Raw genomic sequence first — 23,139 nt, 5'->3', positions numbered from 1 at the left:
CCTTTTCACGTCGCAGCCATGAACAGGTTCCGGGATTCTGAGCAGCTGCTAGAATATCTGCATAGTGGACAGGGACGCCTACAGAGTCTTTGTTTTGGCCCACCTCATGGCTGCCCCCTGGTGGCCGCTCTTACAAGGTACCCATATGGCAGACAAATGTTGTGCATGGGAGCCTTCCCTAGGACTCTCCCTTCAGGGCACTCAGGCCACAGCAGCCTACGTTAGACAACATGAAGGCCCTGAGCTTTTGTGCTAAGAGTAATAGGAAGCCATTGAAGACATGGAAGCAAGTGTTTGATGAAATCTATGTTCTTAGGGGTCAACTTGGCCCAGTGTGGAGGATGGGCTGGTATAGTGGCAAGGGCTGTGTAACAGGGAAGACCATTCTGGAAGCTTTTGCAGGATTCTGGGTGAAATGAGAGGGCAGCCTGGATGAGGGTGTCTGCAGACTGGATGAGGGTGTTTGCAGACTGGGTGATGGTGTTTGCTGTCTGGCTGTCTCTCTCTGTCCCTCTACATCTCATGGATTTTCTCTCAACCTACACACAGGCCCTTCTGATCTTAGTCAGCTTCGTGTGACCCATGTCAATCCTGGGCCCTGGCTGCTAGATGGGGACCACGCCTGTACTCGACCCAAGCCAGATGTCTACAAGTTTTCCCTGAGTGCCTCAGCAGCCACTGGGCACTGGGGTTACAGAGAAATGACCAGTCAGGAGAGTAAGCAGAAGGGACCATGGAGGCCTAGCTCCCTGTGAGCTTGGAAGAAGGATCATGAAGAAGGAAAGTCAGGCACCCAGAGCTCAAGGGAGCCCATCCATCAGCACCACGAAGGCACAGCCATCAGTCAGTGTTGTTTGAACACAAGTCTTCAGAACACAAGAGGAGAGAGCCAGGTGGGTCTGAGATATCATCTTGTCCAGCCTCCCTTTCCCAGCTGATGAGGAAACTGAGGCTCAGAGAGGTGGGGTCTCTTGACTGCAGGCTGGTCCATCTCCTCAATGCACCACGACGTTCCTTGATCGGTTCCTGGCATCTGGTTTTGCTTTTTATTTTTCTTCACACATCAACAACTTTTCTAATATAGCATTTGGAGTTGCACTGAAATGTCATAAGTCCCTCAGTGTACCCTGGCCCCAAGCAGGGCTGACATTCGTCAAGTCCTCCTGCTGTCTGCTGACGTCACCACCATCCCCTTTACCACTGTTCGGACAAACTTGAGACAGAAACTTGCCCCCGAAGCGGGAAAGGAGCCACGAGAGCAGGGAATGACTCGAACAAGTCCAGCTTGGCGAGTAGCTAAGTTTATTAGGACTTACACACAGGGCACTCAGCAAGACAGCTCCCCCAGTCTCTAAACTGCTTGTCAGCTAATTTTCTGGCTCTTTGTCTACTGTATATGAGCAATGAGACTTTTACTTGGTTGGTTCTCAGACACTCTCCAGGATATTTGGATTCTTAGAGACACCTGGTCCTCAGTTGGGCACCATGGCCATGGCTCATTACCTGGCCTTCAGAGTTCAAGCAGGGGACATACACCCTTAAATAACCTAAAGGAAACCCATCACACTACAACCACCACCACCATCATCAAGAAGCCACTGGCTGACTCAGATACACTCCCGGGAGGACAAGGGAGAGTGGATGCTGGAAAGACAGGGCGAGACACCATCACCAGGGAAAGACTCCATTCTTGGAAGGACATCAAACTGGAGGGTGGGTCTGCAGTGGAGCTGCTATTTCTTCTCCTGTATCCAACTATTCTAACTCTGGCTTTCTCCATTTTCAGCTCTTTCTTTTCCTGGTCTTCTCATTGCTGGTTCCTGTGCGCCTCCCTCTCTTCCTCCCCCAATATATTCTTTAGTCTAGAGTAAACTGCTTCTTCCCATTCCCCACAGTCTCCAGTCCCCTCTCCTCCCTTAATCCAGGCCCCAGCGTTTCTGCCTTCTCCTTGACGCACTTGCCATCTTGAATAACCCCTCCCCTGCTGTGCTCAACTACAGACGCCAAAGTTCCTAACACTCAGTTCCATAAACTTTACCTCGTCCTCTTTATACCCCTAAGAAACCTCTGCATTTTGTCCCAGCTTGTGTCTGGCTCACCTTCCCTGGTGGTTGCACTGCTCTGGGGTCACTGAGCCCAGCCTGCCTTTAGACTCTGATGGATCTGGGTGAGTTCGTTTAGATTCTTCTGCAGTTCCTGAGCCCACTGCCTCAGCTCCTCAGCAGACTCGGATTTTGCCCCCTCATGCAAGTGCTGTGAGTCTTGCACAAGCTGGACCACATCCAGCACAAGGAGGGCTCCTGAAGCGGCCTTCGGGACTGCTTTTCTCACCATCCGTTTGGCGGCTCCAGGTGTTTTCAGCTCATCAATAACATTTGTAGGTATGAGTCGCCTAATGTTCAAAGGGCGTCCAACAGTGGCTTTAGATCTCCTGAGTGTACGGACATCATTCGCAATCATTTTTGTGACTTCGTCAAAATCAAGAGCAAAAGAAAGCACGCTGGGCGTGATTTCGCTCAAAGTGTCCCCTAATACCTTCAACAGGTCACGGCTGGTCGCAGTCAGCCTGCTGGCTCGGAGTTCTGCCGACTTTGTGTATGTGTTCTCCACGATGCTGGTGCTGATCCCAGTCGTAGCAGATGCTATTCCCAGCCCTAACCCAACTGCAGTGACGCCCAGGCTCAGCCCTGCTGTAAATGGTGCCAGCAAAAAGCCAACGACAGACAAGACGCCAGAGGCAGTGCCAGTGGAGCCGGACACCACGTTGGCGATAGTGCAACCTCTGTGGAACTCTTCAATCTCATTTGCAATAACACGAATCCTTTCTATGGACTCCTGAATCTTCCAGCTGAGTTGAGGAAACTGTTTCAAAAACCACTCCGTAAGCTGCTGGTCTTTTTGCTGCACGTCTTTGTCCTCAATAGCCGCATATGGTGTAAGATTCTTCAGAGCTTCATAGAGAGCATCTGCCTCGTCCCTGTACCAATAAAGGACAGATGATGAAGAAAGGCAGCTTACTTATGTGTCAAATGAGCTCACTAAGATCTGTTCTACATAAATCACAGAGCTGTTACTATGAGTCAAATGGAAATAAAGTTCTAAAAGGTAAAGAATTATTTTCAAGGCCAGGCGCATTGGCTCACACCTGTAATCCCAACACTTTGGGAGGCTGAGGCGGGTGGATCACAAGGTCAGGAGATCGAGACCATCCTGGCTAACACGTTGAAACCCCATCTCTACTAAAAATGCAAAAAAAATTAGCCGGGCGTGGTGGCGGGCGCCTGTAGTCCTAGCTACTCGGGAGGCTGAGGTGGGAGAATGGCGTGAACCCGGGAGGCGGAGCTTGCAGTGAGCTGAGATCAGGCCACTGCACTCCAGCCTGAGCGATAGAGCGAGACTCCGTCTCGAATAATTTTCAAGGTTAAATAAGTTTTATACAACTTAGATACGCCACAGTACTTATTCAGTATGGGAAAAAATAAGTTAAAGTCATCTTCAGATGCTCCTTAGTGGCTATGTGTTTGATAAAGATGGCTCCTCATGCGAGGGAGGTCGATGCCATCACTACCAGAGTGTGTGGAAGGGGAAACTTTGTAGATGAACAAAGAGAAGTGGGTTCAGAGCAAAAAGACCTTCATTCAGAGGATCATAGAACAGTGAAGAATTAACTTGAACAGAAGAGAGCTCATCCCTTTGTCCTCGGCCCCTGGGAAGTGATCTCTGGGGCCCTGGAATGTCCTGACTGGTAGGAACGTCTTTGTTTCCCCGGTGGTTTGGCTACAGGCCAGTATAGCAATGTGATGGGTGATGGGGGTTTGGGGCTATTAAGTGTCTCATCTGCCCTCCAGAAGAACTGGGGACTAAAGGGGTTAGACCTTGGGAAGGGGCTGGAGACTCCATGCCAGCCATGAGGGCAGCTTGTGATCCAGTCCCAGGAAGAGCTCTGCATTGAGTCATGAGCTGAGAAAGACTTACTCCTTGGCCAAACTCCAGCCAGGCTGTTCTGAGCCTCTTCTCCTCTAGGCGTTGACCTTGGCTTTCCGCACCCATCCTGTGCTTGCTGGGCCTGCACCACCCCAGCTCAGCAAGAATTCCCCAAAGTCAATTTACAGAGGATCCCCCCGGCTTGCTGTCTGAGGACACTTGCTCTCCGATTACAGTCTTCACCCATTCATTTGATGGGTGAGTGTCTGAGCTGCCCTTAGGTGAGCATCCTGTTAGTCCAGTGTAGCAGAAACCCCCCACTCTGGTGTCTCTTGTCAGTCCTGTTCCATCTGCCGCCCCTCACCCTGGTGTTGGCTGTGACTCCCCCCCGCCCCCCTCACCCCCGTCTTTACTGTATTCAGAGCTGGGCTCAGTCTCTCTCCCCTGTAGCAACCATCCTGAATAAAGGCTTCCTTCCTGATTTCATGTGGTTCACAGGAATTTTTCCTTAACTGGGTGAACTTCCCTGGTGGGCAGCACCCCATGTGTCTTGTCCCACATTGACACAGGAGATCACAGCGTCCTGAGGACAATGAAGCTTCACACCTGAAGCCCTCCCAGACTCTGCCCTGTGTGTCTCTTCCTTAGGCTGATTTTAATCTGTGTTCTTTCCCTATGATAAATCACAATCGTGCAATAACAGTTTTCAGTGAGTTACGCGAGTCCTTGTAGTGAATTACCCAACCCGAGGGGGGCTTAAGAAAGCCCCTCAAGTTTGCAACTGATGTCAGAAGGAAGGGTGCACCCAAACGTTGCAGTTCGTCTAAATCTGAGTCCTTAAGAATTCAAACACAGCCTCAGACTAGAAGACATCAATTTGCCTGGCATGTTATCTCTTCCAAAGCCTCATGCCCTTTGACTTTCTGACTGAAGGCCACTGGGTCCAGCCACTGCCCCCTGTGACTGAAAAGTGAAAGATTTCGCTGTTAGTCTTGGCTCCATGCAAACTCTCAAGCCACCTTACTGCCTCCTGACCTGGCACCTCCAAACTTCAGGGTCTCACTTTCACATGTCACCAGCCAAACTAATGCCTTAGCAGGTGACAGCTTCACTTGTGTGCATGTCAAGGCCATGTACAATTTCATGGAACCTCTTGAGGACTCATGAGACCTTGAAAATCATCTCTATAAATTGCTAATGCTGAAAAGACCTACATTTGGACAAGATGGTAGAGAAGGTGTTTTTCTCTTTGGTGGGGGACTTGTGAGTCTCCCAAGGACCCTTCAAATTACACCAGTTGAATCCACTCGTCCCCACTCTGGAAGTTGGCCTGAAGAAACACTGTCTCTACTCTATGTAGAACAGAAGAGGATTTCAAATGGCAGCTCAGAACTCCCCAGTTCCCAGGCATGGTGTGGGGGAAACAGTCACCCATGGCCCATTACGCCCATCAGTGATGGGATCAAATCAGGGAGGGAAGAAATATCCCTCTCCCACTCACGTGTCCTCTGTGAGTCCATGACCGCGTTACACTTCATGCTCTCAGAGCCTCCCTCCTCTCACCCCCCTCCTGGCCTTGATGCCCCAGCCTTCCTACTGCTCCTCCAATCTAGGCCCACCCCTGCCCCACCCTGACCCCTGGCTCTGCCCTTGGCAAGGTCTCTTTGGGTCTTTGGGTGGCATCATGCTATTTGGTTCCCCGCCTTTGACCTGGAGTTCATTCTAAGGCCTTCACCACACTCCCATCTGATTGAATTACTAATAGCATTGGACGGATGACAGGTCCCAGTCTCTAAGACTTAAGCCAAGAGCCCCGGAGCTGTGCAGGGACAGAGCCGGGATCCATCCCAGCTCTGTCCAACTCCATTCCAGCCTCTCTGTGTCCTGGGTCAGCAGAAGGATTCTGCTGTGTTTGTGCAGTTCCCCAGAGGTACAGGAAAAGGGCCCCAGACAGCATCTCCAGGAACACACACTGATCAGGTCAAGATTTTTCTGACTTTTCCCAAAGAAAGTCCTGCTGGGCTTCCATCTCTAAGAAAAAGACTTTTGGCTCTGATCTCTTCCCAGGAAGTTTTGTAAAAGGTAACATGAACTGAGCACCTACCATGTGTCAGTCATTATGCTAAATACTTTACATGCATTATCTTATTTTTCTCACAATAAAGCTCAATGGATGAAGAAAGGAAAGCAGAAAGTAGTCAAGTAGATTGCAAAGCTCCCATCACCAGTAGATGGCAGAACTGATCCTGCCCTTCTGGGCTTCCTCCCCCCTCAGCCTGAGGCCACTCACTGCCAGCAAAGGACATGGAGGAAATATTCCTTCTGGGCTGCTGAGAGGGATGTCCTCAAGCCCAGCAGAAGGAGCTGCCTGGAGGAAGTGTGCCTGCCAGAGAAAACTAGCCCAGGGGAGATCTGGGTGGCATCACTGGGGCGCCCCATGGAGGTTACCTGGGCAATTCAGCCACAGCTACCAATCTCTTCCAGGCTTCATCGTCAGTCAGCAGGATTTTCAGATGCCCTGGGCTAACATTCTTCTGGAAGTATTCGGTGACTTCTTCAGTGAAGCATTTCTTTTCTAGTTGGAAACAAAAAGGATAAGACAGGAGGAAAGTGTTCTACCACATAAATGGCCCTGAATATAAGGTGGTTCGATGTTAATCCTCCTGACCAGCTGTCACATGGGGTAGTTTTGATGGAGGCACCAGTGCTATAGAGTGAATTGTGTGCCCCCCAAATTCATATACTGAGGCCCTAAACTTCAGTGACTATATTTGGAGATCGAGCCTTTAAGGAAGTCATTAATTTAAAGGCAGTCATAAGGATAGGGCCCTAATCCTATAGGACTGGTGTCCAATTAAAAGAAAAAAAGAGACAGAGGATCTCTCTCTCTCTCTCTCTCTCACACACACACACACACACACACACACACACACACACACACACACAGGGAAGGCCATGTGAGGACACAGCACTGAGGCAGCCTCTGCAAGCCAGGAGCAGAGCCCTCCCCAGACATCAACCCTGCTGGCACCTTCACCTTGGACTTCTTGCCTCCAGAACTGTGAGAAAATAAGTCAGTTGTTGAAGCCACCCAGCCTGTGGCATTTTACTGAGGCATCCTGAGAAGAGTGATTCAGCAGGAAAGTGGCACGGTGCTTTGTGGAGCAACCCATCTATTTCAGCTGAGAATCACCAGAAAGTAAGAGCTTTCCACCACGTTTCCTCCCCATGTAAGGGAAATCTTCCAAGATCGCTTCCTTCTGCTGTGTACCTATTGTCAAACACTTTAAACCAGTGTCTTCAAAATCTGAGTTTCGACCCGTCAGTGGGTTATTACAATAGTTCATGTGTCAAAAGCAGCATTTTAAAAAGAAAAGAGCATTGAAAATATCAGAGTGTATTGAACATAGCAAGAGTGAGTATTCTTTTGTAAGATATTATATGTGTGTGTGTGTGTGTGTGTGTGTGTGTGTGTGTATTTCTGGGATCTGGATGTGTTTAGCACGGCAGCATTTTCAATCTTTTAGAAGTGACACAGGGTGCATATGCTGTATCACTGACCACTCGCAGAGTGGTCAACGGTACAAATGTTTTAACCTTGTAATCAAAGGTACGAGTGTTTCAACAGAGAAACCAATGAATATTCACCTTAAATGAGATACATAATATTACTGCTACAAAGCATCTTAGTACACAGCAGGATTACTGCCCAGATGAGTTGCCCAAAAAACGTGTGGTTTGCAGGGATTTAGGAAATAACGGAACTGCAGAGAAGGGACTGGGAAGCAGTATGTATTTATGTATGCACTGGGGCATGATGTAAAATTGTTTCCTGCCCTGGAGGCACTTGCAAGGCCTCGTTCTCATTTCACAGAAGGAGAAATTGAGACCCAGACAGTGAGAGACACCTCCCAACCCAGCAAGCAGGAAGCTCAGGATTTGACTCCCAGGCCAGCGTTCCCTTGCCATTGCTTTGAAGACTCCATATATTTTTTAAATGCCTGTGGTTTCTGCATTCTCCCCTGTAGTATACCTGTGGAGTTTGAAACATTTTATTTGCATTCTCCCCTGTAGTATACCTGTGGAGTTTGAAACATTTTATTTTATTTTATTTTATTTTATTTTTTTTTTTTTGAGACGGAGTCTCGCTCTGTCACCCAGGCTGGAATGCAGTGGCCGGATCTCAGCTCACTGCAAGCTCCGCCTCCCGGGTTCACGCCATTCTCCTGCCTCAGCCTCCCGAGTAGCTGGGACTACAGGCGCCCGCCACCTCGCCCGGCTAGTTTTTTTGTATTTTTTAGTAGAGACGGGGTTTCACCGTGTTAACCAGGATGGTCTCGATCTCCCGACCTCGTGATCCGCCCGTCTCGGCCTCCCAAAGTGCTGGGATTACAGGCTTGAGCCACCGTGCCCGGCCTGAAACATTTTATTTGCATTCTCCCCTGTAGTATACCTGTGGGGCTTTAAACATTTTATTTGCACAGAATTTAAACATTTTATGTATTTAAACATTTTATTTTAAACATTTTATTCCTCCTGCGGGTCATGGGGGCTCTCAGGCGGGCAGTGGAGGGGGTTCTTTAGGTGGGCAGGGGGGCGGGACCCTCAGCACTGATCCTTGTGGCCCCTCTGTGTTGCCTCTGTCCCCTGCAGGCTGGTCTCAGGGTACACGGCTCCCCATTATCACCTCTGAGCCCAGCTGGCCCCGTTATTAAACAAGAGATCATCTTGTTTCGGAGGGGGAGTTTCTTCCTTGGCCCCCAGCCTAGCCCTTCCTAAGGATTCCAGGGTCGGCTGGGAGCTCCTGGCTTCTAATCTTCTCCACCCTCCCCTGGTCTTGGACAGGACTCAGCACAGGCCAGTTTGCTGTCCAGGGCAGCTCCTGAGCAGAGCTGACTTGGTTGCCACTGCAACTCTGTAAGGGGAGGAAGCCGTCCTGAGGAAATGGGGCTTAGGGAAATGAACGCAGTGCTGACTCGGCTGGGCGAGGGCTTGTCTTGTTTTTTCTCTTTCCTTCTTCACCAAAAGGAGGAAGGAAACCCAGGGTTGGATGGAAGGAACCTCCAGCACTAAATTTGTGTTTTATTGATGGGGCGGGGATGGTGAATATTAAAGCAAAATTAAAATAAAAACCAAGCCTGAAACATTCCTGGGCAAACAAAACCAACCAGACCTTGAGAACGGCTGTAATCCCCGCTTAAACTGCAAGCTGTGGGAAACTGAACTGGGGTCATATCAGATGGCCGCTTCTGTTAGACACAAACAAAACTTAACCTCGGCCAGTCACAAGCAGCCAGCTGACAGAGGGCCATGCTGAGATGGGAATACTGGGAGGTCACAGAAGAAACAAGAACTCCAGGCAGCAGGTTCACATGACGGACACAGAAGGAGCTGCTGAAACCAGCTGCAGGGACAGGGGGAGGCGACGGGCCCACAGGACCCTGACGAACAGGAAGTGGCCAATCCGGCTAAGACCAGTAAGATCTAACTCAGTGCTGGGTCTGACCCACTTTTCACCCCAGACTCAATCATACCCTCCTTGTCCCATACCCACCCGCGCCACAGCAGTTCCATTCTTGCTGCAAAACTGCGTGGCCCCCCAGTTCCAAGAAATCTCTGCCTCTTCCCATAGATCCTTATGCTTACTCTGCCCATTAGCTTAGTAAACCCACAAAAACAAAAACACCAAACCCCACTGGGCCCGACTGGCTCTTCTGAGTCCGCCTGCACTCCCACCCCCGAGCCTGCGCTTCCGCTTTGCAATAAAAGCTGATTTGCTTTGGCTTTGACTCAAATGTTTTCTCTCTTCGGTGTCAGAAACTGGACAAGGCTAAGGTCCGGTCTCACCTGCATTCAGACACCTCCCTAAACCCACCGGCATCAACGTGACCAGGAATTTTCCAACAAGGTAAACCAAAACAAGAAGTTTTGTAACTGGAACTAATCAAATAATGTCCTTATTGCACTTCCATATTCACCCGATAAACACTTGTCTCCCACACTTTTTCATCATAACACGAAACCTCCTCCAGTTTGGTTTTCTCAATTCATGAACTCCTTCTTCTTCAGATAAATGTGATTGTGCCTCAGACGTTTCTTTGACAAGGGGTATGTTAGATGATTGGACTCAGCCCTGGTAAAGAGATGCTTGTGATGGGCAGCTCAGGGCAGGTGCCCCTAACACAGCTGGGGAAGGGGATGGTTTCCCCTTAGAATCAACAGGGGTCAGGTGGAGGGGATGGGAACCAGCTCTTAGGGAGGCCGTAGTTTGTGGCAGGCACTGGCTGGTCCAGGTACCCATGTAATGTTTGATCCTCATGACAACGTGGGCAAATATCCTGGTGGTGCAGTTGAGGACGACTAAGGAGCTCCAGGTCACACAGAAGGCACATGGCCAAGACCACAATGGGGTCCAGTTCACTGGAAAGCTGGATCACTCTACCCACAGGGCCACTCAAAGCAGACGGACTGGTGTGGGGCAAGAGCTGGAGAAAGGGGACCAGCCTCTCCTGGAAACACCCCAGGGTCAGCCAGGAGCAGAGTAGGAGGTAAGAGGTCAGGGCTGCTGGTCAACCTCCTCTCCCACCTCTCCCCTACTTCTGGCCCCTGCTCTCCCCCCGCAAAACCCAACCCTGCTGTTTCCCCTTCCCCAAGGCCGTCCTGCCCCACTTGAGTCATTTGCTAGGTGCCAGGGTAGGGAGGAGGTGGGCACCTGGGCCATGCCCCCCCTGAGGAGAGGTCAAGATGCAGATGCCCCCCAGACCCCTGGTTCGGGGGACTCCACATGGCCTCTCTTGGGGCTCAGGGCAGACTCATCGGCCACCTCCATCTGGGCTCTGTTGGGGCTCACTCAGCCTTGGAGACACCACCCTCCATTGTAGCTGTGGGTACGAAACAGCCAGGGAAGAGGAGGCAAGCTTACCAGCAGCCAGGTCACTGAGAGGCTTACCATGGAATTGCCCAGCCATTGTCCTGCCTGGATGGTTTTGCTGCATCCTTGAGGAGGAGAAAACAAATTGTGGGATTGACTGTGAGGCACCTGTGGACAGAGGGAGGCTTGAGTAGTTGGGGCTCTGCAGATCCCTCTGAGGTGGCAGCAAATGCCAAGACCAACCTAACCCAGATTGTTTCTCTATCATCGAGTCCCCATCATCTGCTGTTTACAGACACTTAACTCCCTCCAGCTCCCTCTGCCCTCACTCCCACAGCAAGGAAAAGTCCACTTGTCCTGTTGGAGAATGAAGAGAAGATAATCAGAGGAGGGGCAGCCATCTGATCATTACAGAAATTGTGGAGTCTATACACAGGAATAGAGATGGGGAGGAAGGTTCTGACAATGACCTGGGCCTGGGAACATGTGTGATAACTAGTTGATGATAGCCAGTGTGTGTTGCGTGTCTGTGATGTGCAGGGCTTCTTTTTTAATTTTTATTTATTTGTTTTTCTTGAGACGGAGTCTCGCTCTGTCACCCAGGTAGAGGTGCAATCTCAGCTCACTGCAAGCTCCGCCTCCTGAGTTCACGTCATTCTCCTGCCTCAGCCTCCCGAGTAGCTGGGACTACAGGTGCCCGCCACCACACCCGGCTAATTTTTTATATTTTTAGTAGAAACAGAGTTTCACCGTGTTAGCCAGAAGGGTCTCGATCTCCTGACCTCGTGATCCGCCCGCCTTAGCTGGGACTACAGGTGCCCGCCACCACACCCGGCTAATTTTTTATATTTTTAGTAGAAACAGAGTTTCACCGTGTTAGCCAGAAGGGTCTCGATCTCCTGACCTCGTGATCCGCCCGCCTTGGCCTCCCAAAGTGCTGGGATTACAGGTGTGAGCCACCGCGCCTAGCCTGTAATGTGCAGGGCTCCTTACACGTGTCTCATTCGATGATCACACACAGCCCGGGAGATGGGTACCACCTTCCCATTCAAACACAGAGGAATCCACAAAAGTTAGGGAACTTGCCCGTGTTTTCACAATAGTGCTAGAGCCAGGACTTCTGCTTCAATCCCATGTCTTCAATGACTGTGCTCTACTCCCTTCAATATACAATATTGAGTCATGTATACACGCTCATGGGAAATGACTCCTCATTGCAAATCCGTGTCTCACACTCTGTGCTCAACTCTTCGTCTTGGTGAATTCACTGCTGCTGCAGCGGACAGCCTGTGTCCCCGTCGCTTCTCTAAGGTCCTCTGTCCCACAAAGACCTGGATCCTGCCAGATGCCGGCGCAGCCCCTGCTGTGGCTGCCGAGCCCTCCTGGTGCTGCCCTGTCCCCTCTGCTGTCCCCTGCTAGCTGATGGACATAGGGTGTTTCTAATTCTTCATGTAAATTATGCTACAAAGAACATCCTCCTTCAAGTAAAACTGCCCACATTTGATTTTATTTCCTTAAGATATTCGTAGGAGTAGAATGACTAGGTCAGAGGCTATCAACATCTCAAAATGTTTTATACCTAGAGCCACACTGCATGCAAGTTGTACCAATTCACACTCGAACTAGCAGTACGTGAAGATGCCCATTCTCTCAGTCTCACTGACTCTCAGTAGTCTCTTCTTTAGGACAAACAAACAAAAAACCATATACACAACATGTAAATGTGAGAACTAAATATACTTCTTACCAATACCAATTAGTACAAAATTTAAAGCACAAAGGTAGCAGTTGGGATGTGAAGCACTGAACGAAGCAGAAGGAGGATTAATATTGTCATTTTTTGAAGAAGGAAGTTAAGAAATACTGGGTACAACTGACGATATAAGAAAGTTGTAAGTAAATTGTTTACAGCTACAAAGTTGCTAATGGAAGACGTAAAACTGGTGATACAATGTTAGGAAAAGGTGGAGAGGAGAGATGGAGGGTACAAATAAGATGAAAATGACTAATAATGATACTATAATTACTACTAATAATACGGCATCAGGCCCATCGCAGTCAGGGGCGGCTCCAGGCATTACCATTTCTCTTTTCTCACCGTGTGTCTCTGCTCACTCCCTGGCACACCCACTTCCAGCAGCTGGTCTTTGTTTGCAGCCTTTATTTTAACAGCTCAGTGGTTTCTGGGCCCCCTGATGGGGTTCCATCCTCCAGCTCTCATACAAAAGCCTCCTCCTCAAAAGCCACTCGCCTCCCTCTTTCCCCTTACTGCCTTTGTCCCAGGGTTCAGGCACCCAGATGTCTGTCTTCTGGGGCCCCCATGCAGCAAGGGTAAAAGGGGGACCCAGTCCTGGGCAGCAGTTCACCAAGGGGCATCTGGGCACTTCTTGCTGTAAGGGACAGGGGTGACAGGAGAGGGGCATCCCTTCCCCTTGTTCCTGCTTTGTTCACTGTGAGAGCCCTTAGGCCAGGGCAGCCATCTCAACACCATGAGCCATGAGGACCAGGAGGACCAAAAGAGAGCAGAGGAGCAGGAGGGCAGAGAGAGCTGGGGCCTCAGACTCGTCCAACACTTGTGAGGAGCTGCACCCAGGATCCCATCCTCCTTGGTCATTGTTGGCCTGGCTCAGACCCTGATCTGGGGTCTCTACTGAATGTTGAGGCTAGATACTGACTGTTAGCCTCAAGTAGGACACAACGCGTCCTCCCTGGGCGAGTCTGCCAGTTGGTCAATTCCCGGAAGTGACTTTGGTTCCTAGAAAAAGCCCAGATGGCGCCTGGCCCAGTCCAAGCCCTCCCCAATTGTGCAGGCCAGACAGGGAGCCCTCCCTCCTGCGTCAGGGCTCTGAGCCAAGCTCACCAGATGCAGAGGACAAAGACTCTCAGCAAAGAGGCTCCCTCCACGTCACGGGCTCCAGGGCCTCCTCCTTGGGCAGGAAAAGAGGAGTTGAGACGTGTGCTCCTCCTGAGAAATCACCATTTTCATTTCATTTTTGAGAAACGGTTTTGCTCTGTCGCCCAGGCTCAGGGCTTTGGTGCCATCATAGCTCGTTGCAGCCTTGATCTGCTGGGCTCAAGTGATCCTCCTCCTTCAACCTCCTGAGTAGCTGGGACTATGTGTAGCTGGGATATGCACGCCACCATGCTGGGCTAATTTGTTCATTTTTTATTTCATAGAGACAGCATCTCCTGTGTTGCCCAGGCTGTCTTGAACTCCCAGCCTCTAGTGATCCTCCTGCCTCTGCCTCCCACAGCACTGGGGATACAGGCTTCAGCATCTCTTTTTGGTGAAGAACAAATAAGACCGTGACTCAGATTTCACAGAAATTTCCCCCCTGGGCCGGGCGCGGTGGCTCACGCCTGTAATCCCAGCACTTTGGGAGGCCGAGGCGGGCGGATCACGAGGTCAGGAGATCGAGACCAGCCTGGCTAACACGGTGAAACCCCGTCTCTACTTTAAAAATACAAAAAACTAGCCGGGCGAGGTGGCGGCGCCTGTAGTCCCAGCTACTCGGGAGGCTGAGGCAGGAGAATGGCGTGAACCCGGGGGGCGGAGCTTGCAGTGAGCTGAGATCTGGCCGCTGCGCTCCAGCCTGGGCGACAGAGCGAGACTCCATCTCAAAAAAAAAAAAAAAAAGAAATTTCCCCCCTGATTTCATGTAATTTTGGCAGCTCTATCAGGATTTCAAGAGGGGAAAATCTCAGGCTGGGAGCGGAGGTGACTTGCCCAGAGTCACACAGCTCTTGGAGGGCAGAGGGGAGGCCAACATCTGGCCTTGTGACTCTGATATTGAAGCAAAAATGGGTGATTTTAGTAATCCAAAAATGTCCAGGTTTGATTCTACTTCTACAAACACAGAGATCTAAGCTCACACTCCTGTGGTTATGATCACAGTTCCACAGTGTGGCTTTTGAATCTCATGATTGCAAAGCTGGCATCACGTCACAGGCACCATTCTGCAAGGCGCCCTGCTCACTCCCCTGTCTCAGCCATGTTTCCCATTAGGGACACAGCACAGCCTGTTTCTTCTCCATCCCCCCAGAGGTCTGAACAGAGGGACAGCGGTGAGGGCCAGTGATGTGGAGTCCTATGAGCTACCTGCTCAACCTCCTGACACTGGACCCTGGGCAAGTCATTCCCCTCCCAGGGCCTCAGTTTCCCCACAGGGCCTGGTACAAGTTGGTGCTCAGACTCAAGGGGGGTGAGATGACCTCTAGGTTCCTTGTATCTCAAAAGAAATCTTTCCCCATCGGGCCTCAGCAGCAGCACCCTGGGGCCAGCCTGGGTGTGGCCACGCCACAAGGACAGGCCGGACTCCAGGTCACGTCCCCACCTCCACCTTCTCTGATTCCTTCAAATTTCCCAAAGAGACAGGCACCCCCAACACAAACCTTCCTTCTGGGGTCCCCCAGCTGTGTCTCCGCAGTCTAAACCAGAGCTGAACCCAGGGAGCTTTGTGAACCCATCTGAGCTGTTTCCCGGCCTCTCTCTACTGTTTAAGGGCACAGCAGGAGGGAGGGAGCATCAGACTCAAGCCTGGGTGCAAATCCAGGCTCTGCCACTGCTTTCCTGTCTGATCTGAGCCAGTTACTAACCTCTCTGAGCTTATCTACAAAAGCGGAATGATCCTTCCCTCATGGAGCTATTGTGAGAATAAGGAGATGGGGACAGGTCAATGGTCCCCGACTTACCGAGGAATCTTCCCCCGACAGAGACTGAGCAAGATCCAGCTGTTCTGAGCTGTGTGGATCCCACCTCCAGTTATGCATCTGTGTAAAAAACAGACACGTCCTCCCACCCCTAAGATGTACCCAGGAATTCCAAAGGGAAAGTGAAAGTCACAACTTCCCAGCAGCTGGTGATCAAGTGTAGCAAACAGGCTGCTCCCCAGCACCACCTTCAGTCCATCCCCGCCCTCCTTGCTGCTGCACTTACAGGAGCAGCCCCAGACCAGACATCCAGGTCTCTTTCATCCAACCCACCTGCCTCGCATCCTCAGGGTTGGGGGTCTGCTATGGTCTCAGGAAGAAAGACCTGCCACTGACAGACTGTGAGACCCTCCAGATTACTCCCCATCCTCCCGTGCACCCACACTCCCCAGATGCCTGCCTTCCGCCCGCCTGTGCCACCAGCATTTGCACAATCTCCCACACATACCAAGTGGATGCTTATTGTATATTTGTTGTAATGCTGTTGGGGGTTATTTTGTTTATGTTTTTGAGACAGGGTCTCACTCTGTAGCCAAGGCTGAAGTGCAGTGCCACAATCACAGCGAACTACAGCTTCCAACTCCTGGGCTCAAGCCATCCTCCTACCTCAGCCTCCTGAGTAGCTGGTTCTACAGCCGTCAGCCAACCGCCCAGCTAATTTTTAAAGAAAATTATATTAGAGATGGTGTATCACTATATTGACTGGGCTACTCTTGAACTCCAGGCCTCAAGTGAGCCTCCCACCTTGGCATGAGCCACTGCCCCAGGCCTGCTCTTGTTGAAGGCCATGCCTTGTGGCTTTTACACATTTGCTTATGTGGGATCTTCTGCCAGGAGCACCGGCTTCCACCATCTGGAAAAATCATGCTCATCCTTCAATGACAAAATCAGGCATTGCCTCCTTTCAGAGAACCCCCAGCATCCTCCCCTGCAGAGGCCACCGCCCCATGTTCCACTCCCGAGGCACACTGGGTGGAGGGACTAGAGACCACTGCTCACCACACTTCCATGGCTAAGAAGTCAGGCAACCAGATTGTTGCTGGACTTTTGTGCTTTGCCCCAGGCAGAAGGGCCTCAGAGGCAGCTAAACCACAGAAGCCAAACTGACCCTTCCATGGAAGCCTATTTCATCCTCAGCAAACATCTCTGGGGACATCGTGGCCACCTCCTCCCACCCACACACCCACTCACACACACACACACACACACACACACACACACACACCAGTTTCTGAGGGAGGAATAGAAAGGTGATTACACAGGGACTGCACAATATACTTTGCAATACATTCCATTTGCAAATACTTCTCCATTTGATTGAATTTTATAATCATCCCCTCAATGGGCCAGGATTATGATCTGAGTTTTCAGATGAGGAAACTGAGGCAAGAAGAGAGGAAGTTGCTTTCATCCAGCAACTCAGGGAGGAGGCAAGACTTGTAAACCAAAGAGGGTCTAAGACACATCTCAGTCAGTTTAGAGGTTTACTCTGCCAAGGTTGAGGATGCACCCAGGAAAAAGACACACAAGTCACAGGAGGATCTGGGGCCCACTCACTATTCACAGGGCCTTCTGAGGTCTTCAACATTTAAATGTGTAAAATCAGGCAGGAGTGGTAGGAGGAAAGGAAAAAAGACAGGATAGGTAATGAACTGAGTGGTCACATTTTTGTGAGGCTTTGATTGACCCTCCCTGAATCCAAAGGTTCCATGTGAAAGGGGGTTAGAGGAACAGTCCATTATTCATTCATCTCATGCACAGTTAATCTACATTTTCTATTAGATAAAAATAAACAGAAACTAGAGGAAGTAGGCATATGTGCATTTGTCTGAGGGTGGGCAGAAGGGTCACTTCCGGTCTTGTCATCGTTATGTACCAGTCCAGATAAGTTGCCAATTTGCATTGTCACAGTGAAATTATACAAAGTCTGTCTCAGGGTAAAAATTTGGGGACTTACAGGGATTTTCCTTGTGAGGAATTTGTGAGGCAAGCCAACTGAGATATATGTTGCCTTCCATCTTTGCAAATATCTGTTTAGAAACCAAAACAAAGGCAGATTTTGGAGTGGCTCTGTTTCCGAGCTTAACTGGCTGCACTGGCATAGTGAGTTTGGGGCCCCGAGATTTGATTTTCCTTTCACATTTTCTCTTTGTTCTTCAACATCTTTTGGAGAAAACAGTGTAGAAGCAAATGAATCTCCAGTCATGGCGTTGGTCTGAATTTTGTAACACAAAGTATTCCACCTTCTGTTTGCAGGGCTTAGAAAAAGACAGTTTTGATTTCTGGTGATGCCAAGTCAGAAAAATGAGAGAAAAACAAAAGGAAAATGTTAGTTTGGAGACTTGTAGCCAGGAAAGAATTCAGTATCTAGTCCAGATAAATTGTAGACAAGTAATAAAGCTGGAAAACAATGGACAAAGCTAGAATCTCATAACAGATGTTTTATAGTTTCTTTTAAAAGATACCTTTTCTCTCTCTAGTCCTCTATTTCTACCAAAGACAAATCAGAGTAGGATGAATTTATTCGCAAAATAAGTTTTGGTCTTATAATACTTGACCTGATTATTTGCATAAAGTACAGAAGAATAATTATGTGGCATATGGAGTCTTTTTTAAAATTTGACTTTGCTAAACCATTTTCGTATTCATAAGCCATTTCAGAGTAGGCCTTTTATAATCTTGAGCTCAGCCATGAATTTATGTTTGCCTGCAGATACCTGTATGAATTGGATGAGTTCCTTTCTTTTCGAGGCTCCATGATCACTTGGGCTTCCCGGGCCTGTTAGAAAGTGATTTTCTTTATTTACCACAGTTCAGGAACCCTGTAAAGGAACTCTATAGGCAAAAGAATTAATAAAGGACTGAAATTTATTTTCAGTCGTTTCAGACAGAGCAGAATGTCGCTGTCTCCCAGGCTGGAGTGCAATGGCGCGATCTTGGCTCACAGTAAGCTCTGCCTCCCGGGTTCACGCCATTCTCCTGCCTCAGCCTCCCGAGTAGCTGGGACTACAGGCACCCGCTGCCACACCAGCTAATTTTTTGTATTTTTAGTAGACGGGGTTTCACTGTGTTAGCCAGGATGGTCTCAATCTCCTGACCTTGTGATCCCGCCTTGGCCTCCCAAAGTGCTGGGATTACAGGCGTGAGACACCGCACCCGGCCACATCAGCTTTTCAATTAGAGTTCTGAAAGATTTTTTTCTTAGTCCAGTGGCACAGTCTCTAACTGATCAGAACTTGGTTTTTTAGAAGTAAAGTAAAACACTTCTTGCAGATAACAAAAGTATTAAAACAGCATTGGTAAAGACACAATTGACAAGGAAATTAGGTTATTCCTGTGGCATATAACCACTTAAGATTCATAATTACTTCTGATCACATATGCTAAGACATCTTAGACTTATAGAAATCTCATAGGATGTTGGAACACATATTAATAACACATTTACATAAATGTAACCCAAAGAATGTTAAACACCATTTTATATTTGTCACGCTGGACCCCTGTGCTAGTGAGCTGAGAGGGCACAACCTTGAAGAGACAGAAGAAAAGACCTGGAGACAGCAGGACAGACATAACCTTTATTCAGGGAACTTACGTACAGGGAGCCCAGGAGCAGCAGGCGAGACAAGAAATCCCCTCCTGTTTGTCAAATGCATGCAGGTTATATGATATTTTTCCCAGAGCAACCTCCACTTAGCAACCTCTGCCAGGAAACCTTCACCTAGCCCAAAACAAAAGAGCTTGGTTCCTTGCATGGCCTCTGATCCAAGGAATGTGCCAGGGCTGAAGTGTTCTTTTTTTCTTTTTCTTTATCTTTTTCTTTTTTTAGACGGAGTCTCACTCTGTCGCCAAGGCTGGAATGCAATGGCACGATCTCAGTTCACTGCCACCTCCACATCCCAGGTTCACATGATTCTCCTGCCGCAGCCTTCTGAGTAGCTCGAATTACAGCGTGCACTACCACCCCTGGCCAATTTTTGTATATTTAGTAGAGATGGGGTTTCACCATGTTGGTCAGGCTGTTCTGTAACTCCTGACCTCGTGATCTGCCCGCCTCAGCCTCCCAAATACTGGGAGTGTTCTCCATAGGTATGATGTAAACATCTGGATTAGCCTTTTTGTTCAGCCGGGAACCCTGAACAAAAATTCACCAAGGAATGTGCGGTCATTCTCAGAAGATGCTTGAGTTATAGCTGCCTGACAGGACATGCCAAACGTGCGCTCCACCCCAGCATACCTTTGAATGGCCCTCAAATTCTCACCACACTGTTTTTCTGTGGTTTCCCTAGGGCCAGCTTTGTGGAAGAGCATTGCTGCCAAACAACCCAGCAGCAATATAAGTGCAACAAAGGATTGTGAACACAATTGCAATTACACTAGATACACAGCTCCTCCAGTGTCTGGGAGTTGATTAAACCATGAGATGATAGGACCATAAGACAAAGACTCAATGGCTGGACTCTGGGTATCTAATGCCAGCAAAGCCTGTGTTATGTTATGAGAGTAATGAGGGCGACATACACAACATTTTGTTTTAATTAATGCACAAGTTCCACCCTGGGCAGCAGGTATATGGTTTCAGGTTATGTCCCGGATCACACAATTTTGCAGAAGAACACGCCTGACTGGGTGGTTTCTTCATTGAGAAGAATAAAAGGATGATGAGTATCATTGAAGGCTGCAGCCATGTGTTTAGCCAGGGCATCAATTGCCACTCTGCAATTACGGTTGCCACTTCAGATGTAAACATGGCCAAAGGGTAGAACCACCAGGATGCATGTTTCTGGTGATGTCTAGCTTCTACCGTTTCCCAATAATTGAGGGTTGTGTCTAAATGGGGCACTTTATACTCTAGCCATTCAGGATGCCACCAGGTGTACCTGCCAGTCCAATTGAATGGCAAGTAGGGCCAGGCATGGGTGCCACATGCCTATGACGATCCAATGGGGAGAGGTAGGCACCCACATGTAGCTACTTAGTCTACATTCCAGCTGTCACTGCTTTAGCCAAGGACTTGGTGAAATTGTTGTACAGGTAGCCACCCCACATTGTGGGTATTAGCCAACAGCGTGCTGCCATTTATCGATTAATACAAAGTTACACAACCAACTGCCTGTATTTGTACTGCAGTCAGCAGATGCCTAGCCCATCACATACAGCATACCTGACGTGACATTTACCTGTTCACAAATTGAACTGAAAACTTTCTGTGACTGGGCATAGTGGCTCACGCCTCTAATCCCAGCAATTTGGAAGGCCAAGGTGGGTGGATCACCTGAGGTCAGGAGTTCAATTCTAGCCTGGCCAACATGGTGAAACCCTGTCCCTACTAAAAATACAAAAATTAACCAGGCATGGTGGTGGTGCATGCCTGTAATCCCAGCCACTCAGGAGGCTGAGACAGGACAATTGCTTGATCCTGGGAAGCAGAAGCTACAGTGAGCTACAGTGTTTTGTTTCATTTTCTAGACCATCCTGTTTCCCGTAAAGGAAGTGATTTCCTGAAATCTCTCAAGTGTTCTGAAAATGTGATTTTCTTCTTCACTTTCTCCCTGTTGGCTCAAGATGAATCACAAAACTCCAAATACCATCAGCATGTGTTGCCCAAGTCCCACCTGTTCTATGGCTGATAGCCACAGGGAGCTGGGTCTGGCGAGGCCGGTGATGACCGACTGTAACCCACATCAAGGACTAACATGCTCCCGAAACAGACCCCATGTCTGAGAATTTGCAAAAACTGCCCTGAAATGTTGTCATCACCGAGAGTGCCCCAGTGTCCTGTCCAGATATCCCTCCCTCCCATGAGCTGGAGAGGATATTTGGCATCAGACAGCTGGTAATCACTTTCCCTAGTTTTTGGCTTCATGACTCAGTTTTCTTGCTTGTAGAATAAAGCTCATCATAGAATTTACCTCTCAGAATTCCTAAGAGAATAAATTCAGGCAGGGTGGGGAATATGCATGGCATATAGTAGATGCTCAATAAACAAGAATCAATTTTTCTGAGTACTCACTCTGTATACAGGGCAGTGAGCAATCACGGTGTCTGCATGATCTCCATTTGTAACCAAAGAAAACTTCAGCTGCTCACTGCTTGCAAAGGCAAATGAACAAGGATGAGAAACAGTGAAAGGAAAGTGACTTCATTCCAAAAGCCCGTATCGGGGAATGAGGTCAAGCTAGTGTCTTAAAGAAACCATTTCAGATTTTGAGCTGAGGGCAGAGGTTTCAAAAGGGAAACTTGATACGAAAGCCATGCAAAAGTAGTGAAGAGGTGCCAGTGTACGTGACTTGTCCAATGACCATCTTGAGTTATTGCCCCATCTGGAGTGTGGACTGGGGGCATCTCCGGGACAGCCAGGTTGAAAATTCACTGTGGCCTTGAGGTAATTCCAGAGCTTCCTGGATGGTTTCAAGATTTCTTCTTTGGGGGAATTTCAATGTATGGTTTTTCTATTTTCCATAAGTGTTGGCCGGCTAAGAAGTAAAGAGAGACAGTACAAAGAGAGGAATTTTACAGCTGGGCTGCCAGGGGTGACATCACATATCAGCAGGATCATGATGTCTGCCTGAGTCTCAGACCAGCAAGTTTTTATTCAGGGTTTTTAAAAGTGGAGGGGATGTAAGAACAGGGAGTAGGTACAAAGATTACATACTTCAAAGGGCAAAAAGCAGAACTACTAATAAGGATCTAACAAACATCACATGCTTCTGAAGGAGCAGGATAAAGGGCAAAAGCAGAGCTACTGATAAGGGTCTATGTTCAGCGGTGCACATATTGTCTTGATAAACATCTTAAACAACAGAAAACAGGTTTGAGAGCAGAGAACCAGTCTGACCACAAATTTACCAGGGCAGAGATTTTCCCCACCCTAATAAGCCTGAGGGTACTGCAGGAGACCAGGGCGTATATCTCAGTCCTTATCTCAACTGCATAAGACAGACATTCCCAGAGCAGCTATTTATAGACCTCCCCCCAGGAATGCATTCCTTTCCCAGGGTATCAATATTAATATTCCTTGCTAGGAAAAGAATTTGGCAATATCTTCCCTACTTACATGTCCATTTATAGGCTCTCTGCAAGAAGAAAAATATGGTTCTTTTTGCCCGACCCCACAGGCAGTCAGACCTTATGGTTATCTTCCCTTGTTCCCTAAAATCACTGTTATTCTGTTCTTTTTCAAGGTGCACTGATTTCACATTGTTCAACCACACATGTTTTACAATCAATTTGTACAGTTAACACAATTATCACAGTGGTCCTGAGGTGATGTACATCCTCAGCTTAAGAAGATAACAGGATTAAGAGATTAAAGTAAAGGCAGGCATAAGAAATTATAAAAGCATTATTTAGGAACTGATAAATGTCCTTGAAATTTCCACAATTTATGTTCCTCTGCTGCGGCTCCAGCCGATCCCTCCATGTGGGGTCCCTGACTTTCCACAACATCACACCTGGAATTTCCAAGAAATTGCATGATTAAATAAAATACAGTGCATGGGAGGGGAGATCCTGCTAGAAAAGGAGAACAAAGATTCACACATTACTAAAAGCAAAAGAAGAATTGGACAAAGAGAGGAGACCAAAAACAAACAAAAATAAATCAACTCTTAAAATGGGATACTTGGTTA

At 48.6% G+C, this 23,139-nt stretch overlaps 1 protein-coding gene and 2 long non-coding RNA genes across 19 annotated transcripts; all 3 read right to left on the bottom strand.

Annotated features, from left to right (window-relative positions):
- Window positions 1-1,285: 1,285 nt before the first annotated feature.
- Window positions 1,286-15,618, bottom strand: LOC102119693 (apolipoprotein L4). Of its 17 annotated transcripts, none has more exons than XM_065522190.2 (6): window positions 15,488-15,618; window positions 13,656-13,722; window positions 12,375-12,474; window positions 10,847-10,963; window positions 6,373-6,499; window positions 1,286-2,977 (listed from the first exon to the last, which is right to left on the bottom strand). In XM_065522190.2, the coding sequence occupies exons 4-6, from the start codon at window positions 10,917-10,919 to the stop codon at window positions 2,128-2,130; spliced, it is 1,050 nt and encodes a 349-aa protein (XP_065378262.1). In that variant the 5' UTR covers window positions 10,920-10,963; window positions 12,375-12,474; window positions 13,656-13,722; window positions 15,488-15,618; the 3' UTR covers window positions 1,286-2,127. The 17 variants fall into 17 exon arrangements, with proteins under 17 accessions (XP_065378262.1, XP_065378264.1, XP_073859950.1 ...); XM_065522192.2 differs by having other exon boundaries at window positions 10,874-10,963; XM_074003849.1 differs by lacking the exon at window positions 12,375-12,474 and having other exon boundaries at window positions 10,874-10,963; window positions 13,656-14,075.
- Window positions 7,936-8,857, bottom strand: LOC141407842 (uncharacterized). Its single transcript, XR_012418784.1, has 2 exons — window positions 8,378-8,857; window positions 7,936-8,003 (listed from the first exon to the last, which is right to left on the bottom strand). It is a non-coding gene; the product is annotated as an uncharacterized lncRNA (long non-coding RNA).
- A 1,164-nt stretch (window positions 15,619-16,782) lies between the features above and the next one.
- On the bottom strand, window positions 16,783-19,156 carry LOC107130986 (uncharacterized). The gene is made up of 3 exons (XR_001493796.4): window positions 19,108-19,156; window positions 18,223-18,340; window positions 16,783-17,787 (listed from the first exon to the last, which is right to left on the bottom strand). It is a non-coding gene; the product is annotated as an uncharacterized lncRNA (long non-coding RNA).
- Between the last annotated feature and the right edge of the window lie 3,983 nt (window positions 19,157-23,139).

This window comes from Macaca fascicularis, chromosome 10 (assembly GCF_037993035.2).
Source record: "Macaca fascicularis isolate 582-1 chromosome 10, T2T-MFA8v1.1".
Classification (NCBI taxonomy): domain Eukaryota; kingdom Metazoa; phylum Chordata; class Mammalia; order Primates; family Cercopithecidae; genus Macaca; species Macaca fascicularis.
This window is presented reverse-complemented; position numbering and strand designations above follow the sequence as displayed.

Excerpts from the sequence above, each read along its gene's own strand:
- LOC102119693 (XM_065522188.2), bottom strand. The coding sequence starts at position 11,063 with ATGATAGAGAAACAATCTGGGTTAGGTTGGTCTTGGCATTTGCTGCCA. Across the intron at positions 6,500-10,846 it reads TCTCAGTGACCTGGCTGCTG|AAAAGAAATGCTTCACTGAA; the intron begins GTAAGCTTGCCT and ends GTTTCCAACTAG. Across the intron at positions 2,978-6,372 it reads GCTGTGGCTGAATTGCCCAG|GGACGAGGCAGATGCTCTCT; the intron begins GTAACCTCCATG and ends TTATTGGTACAG.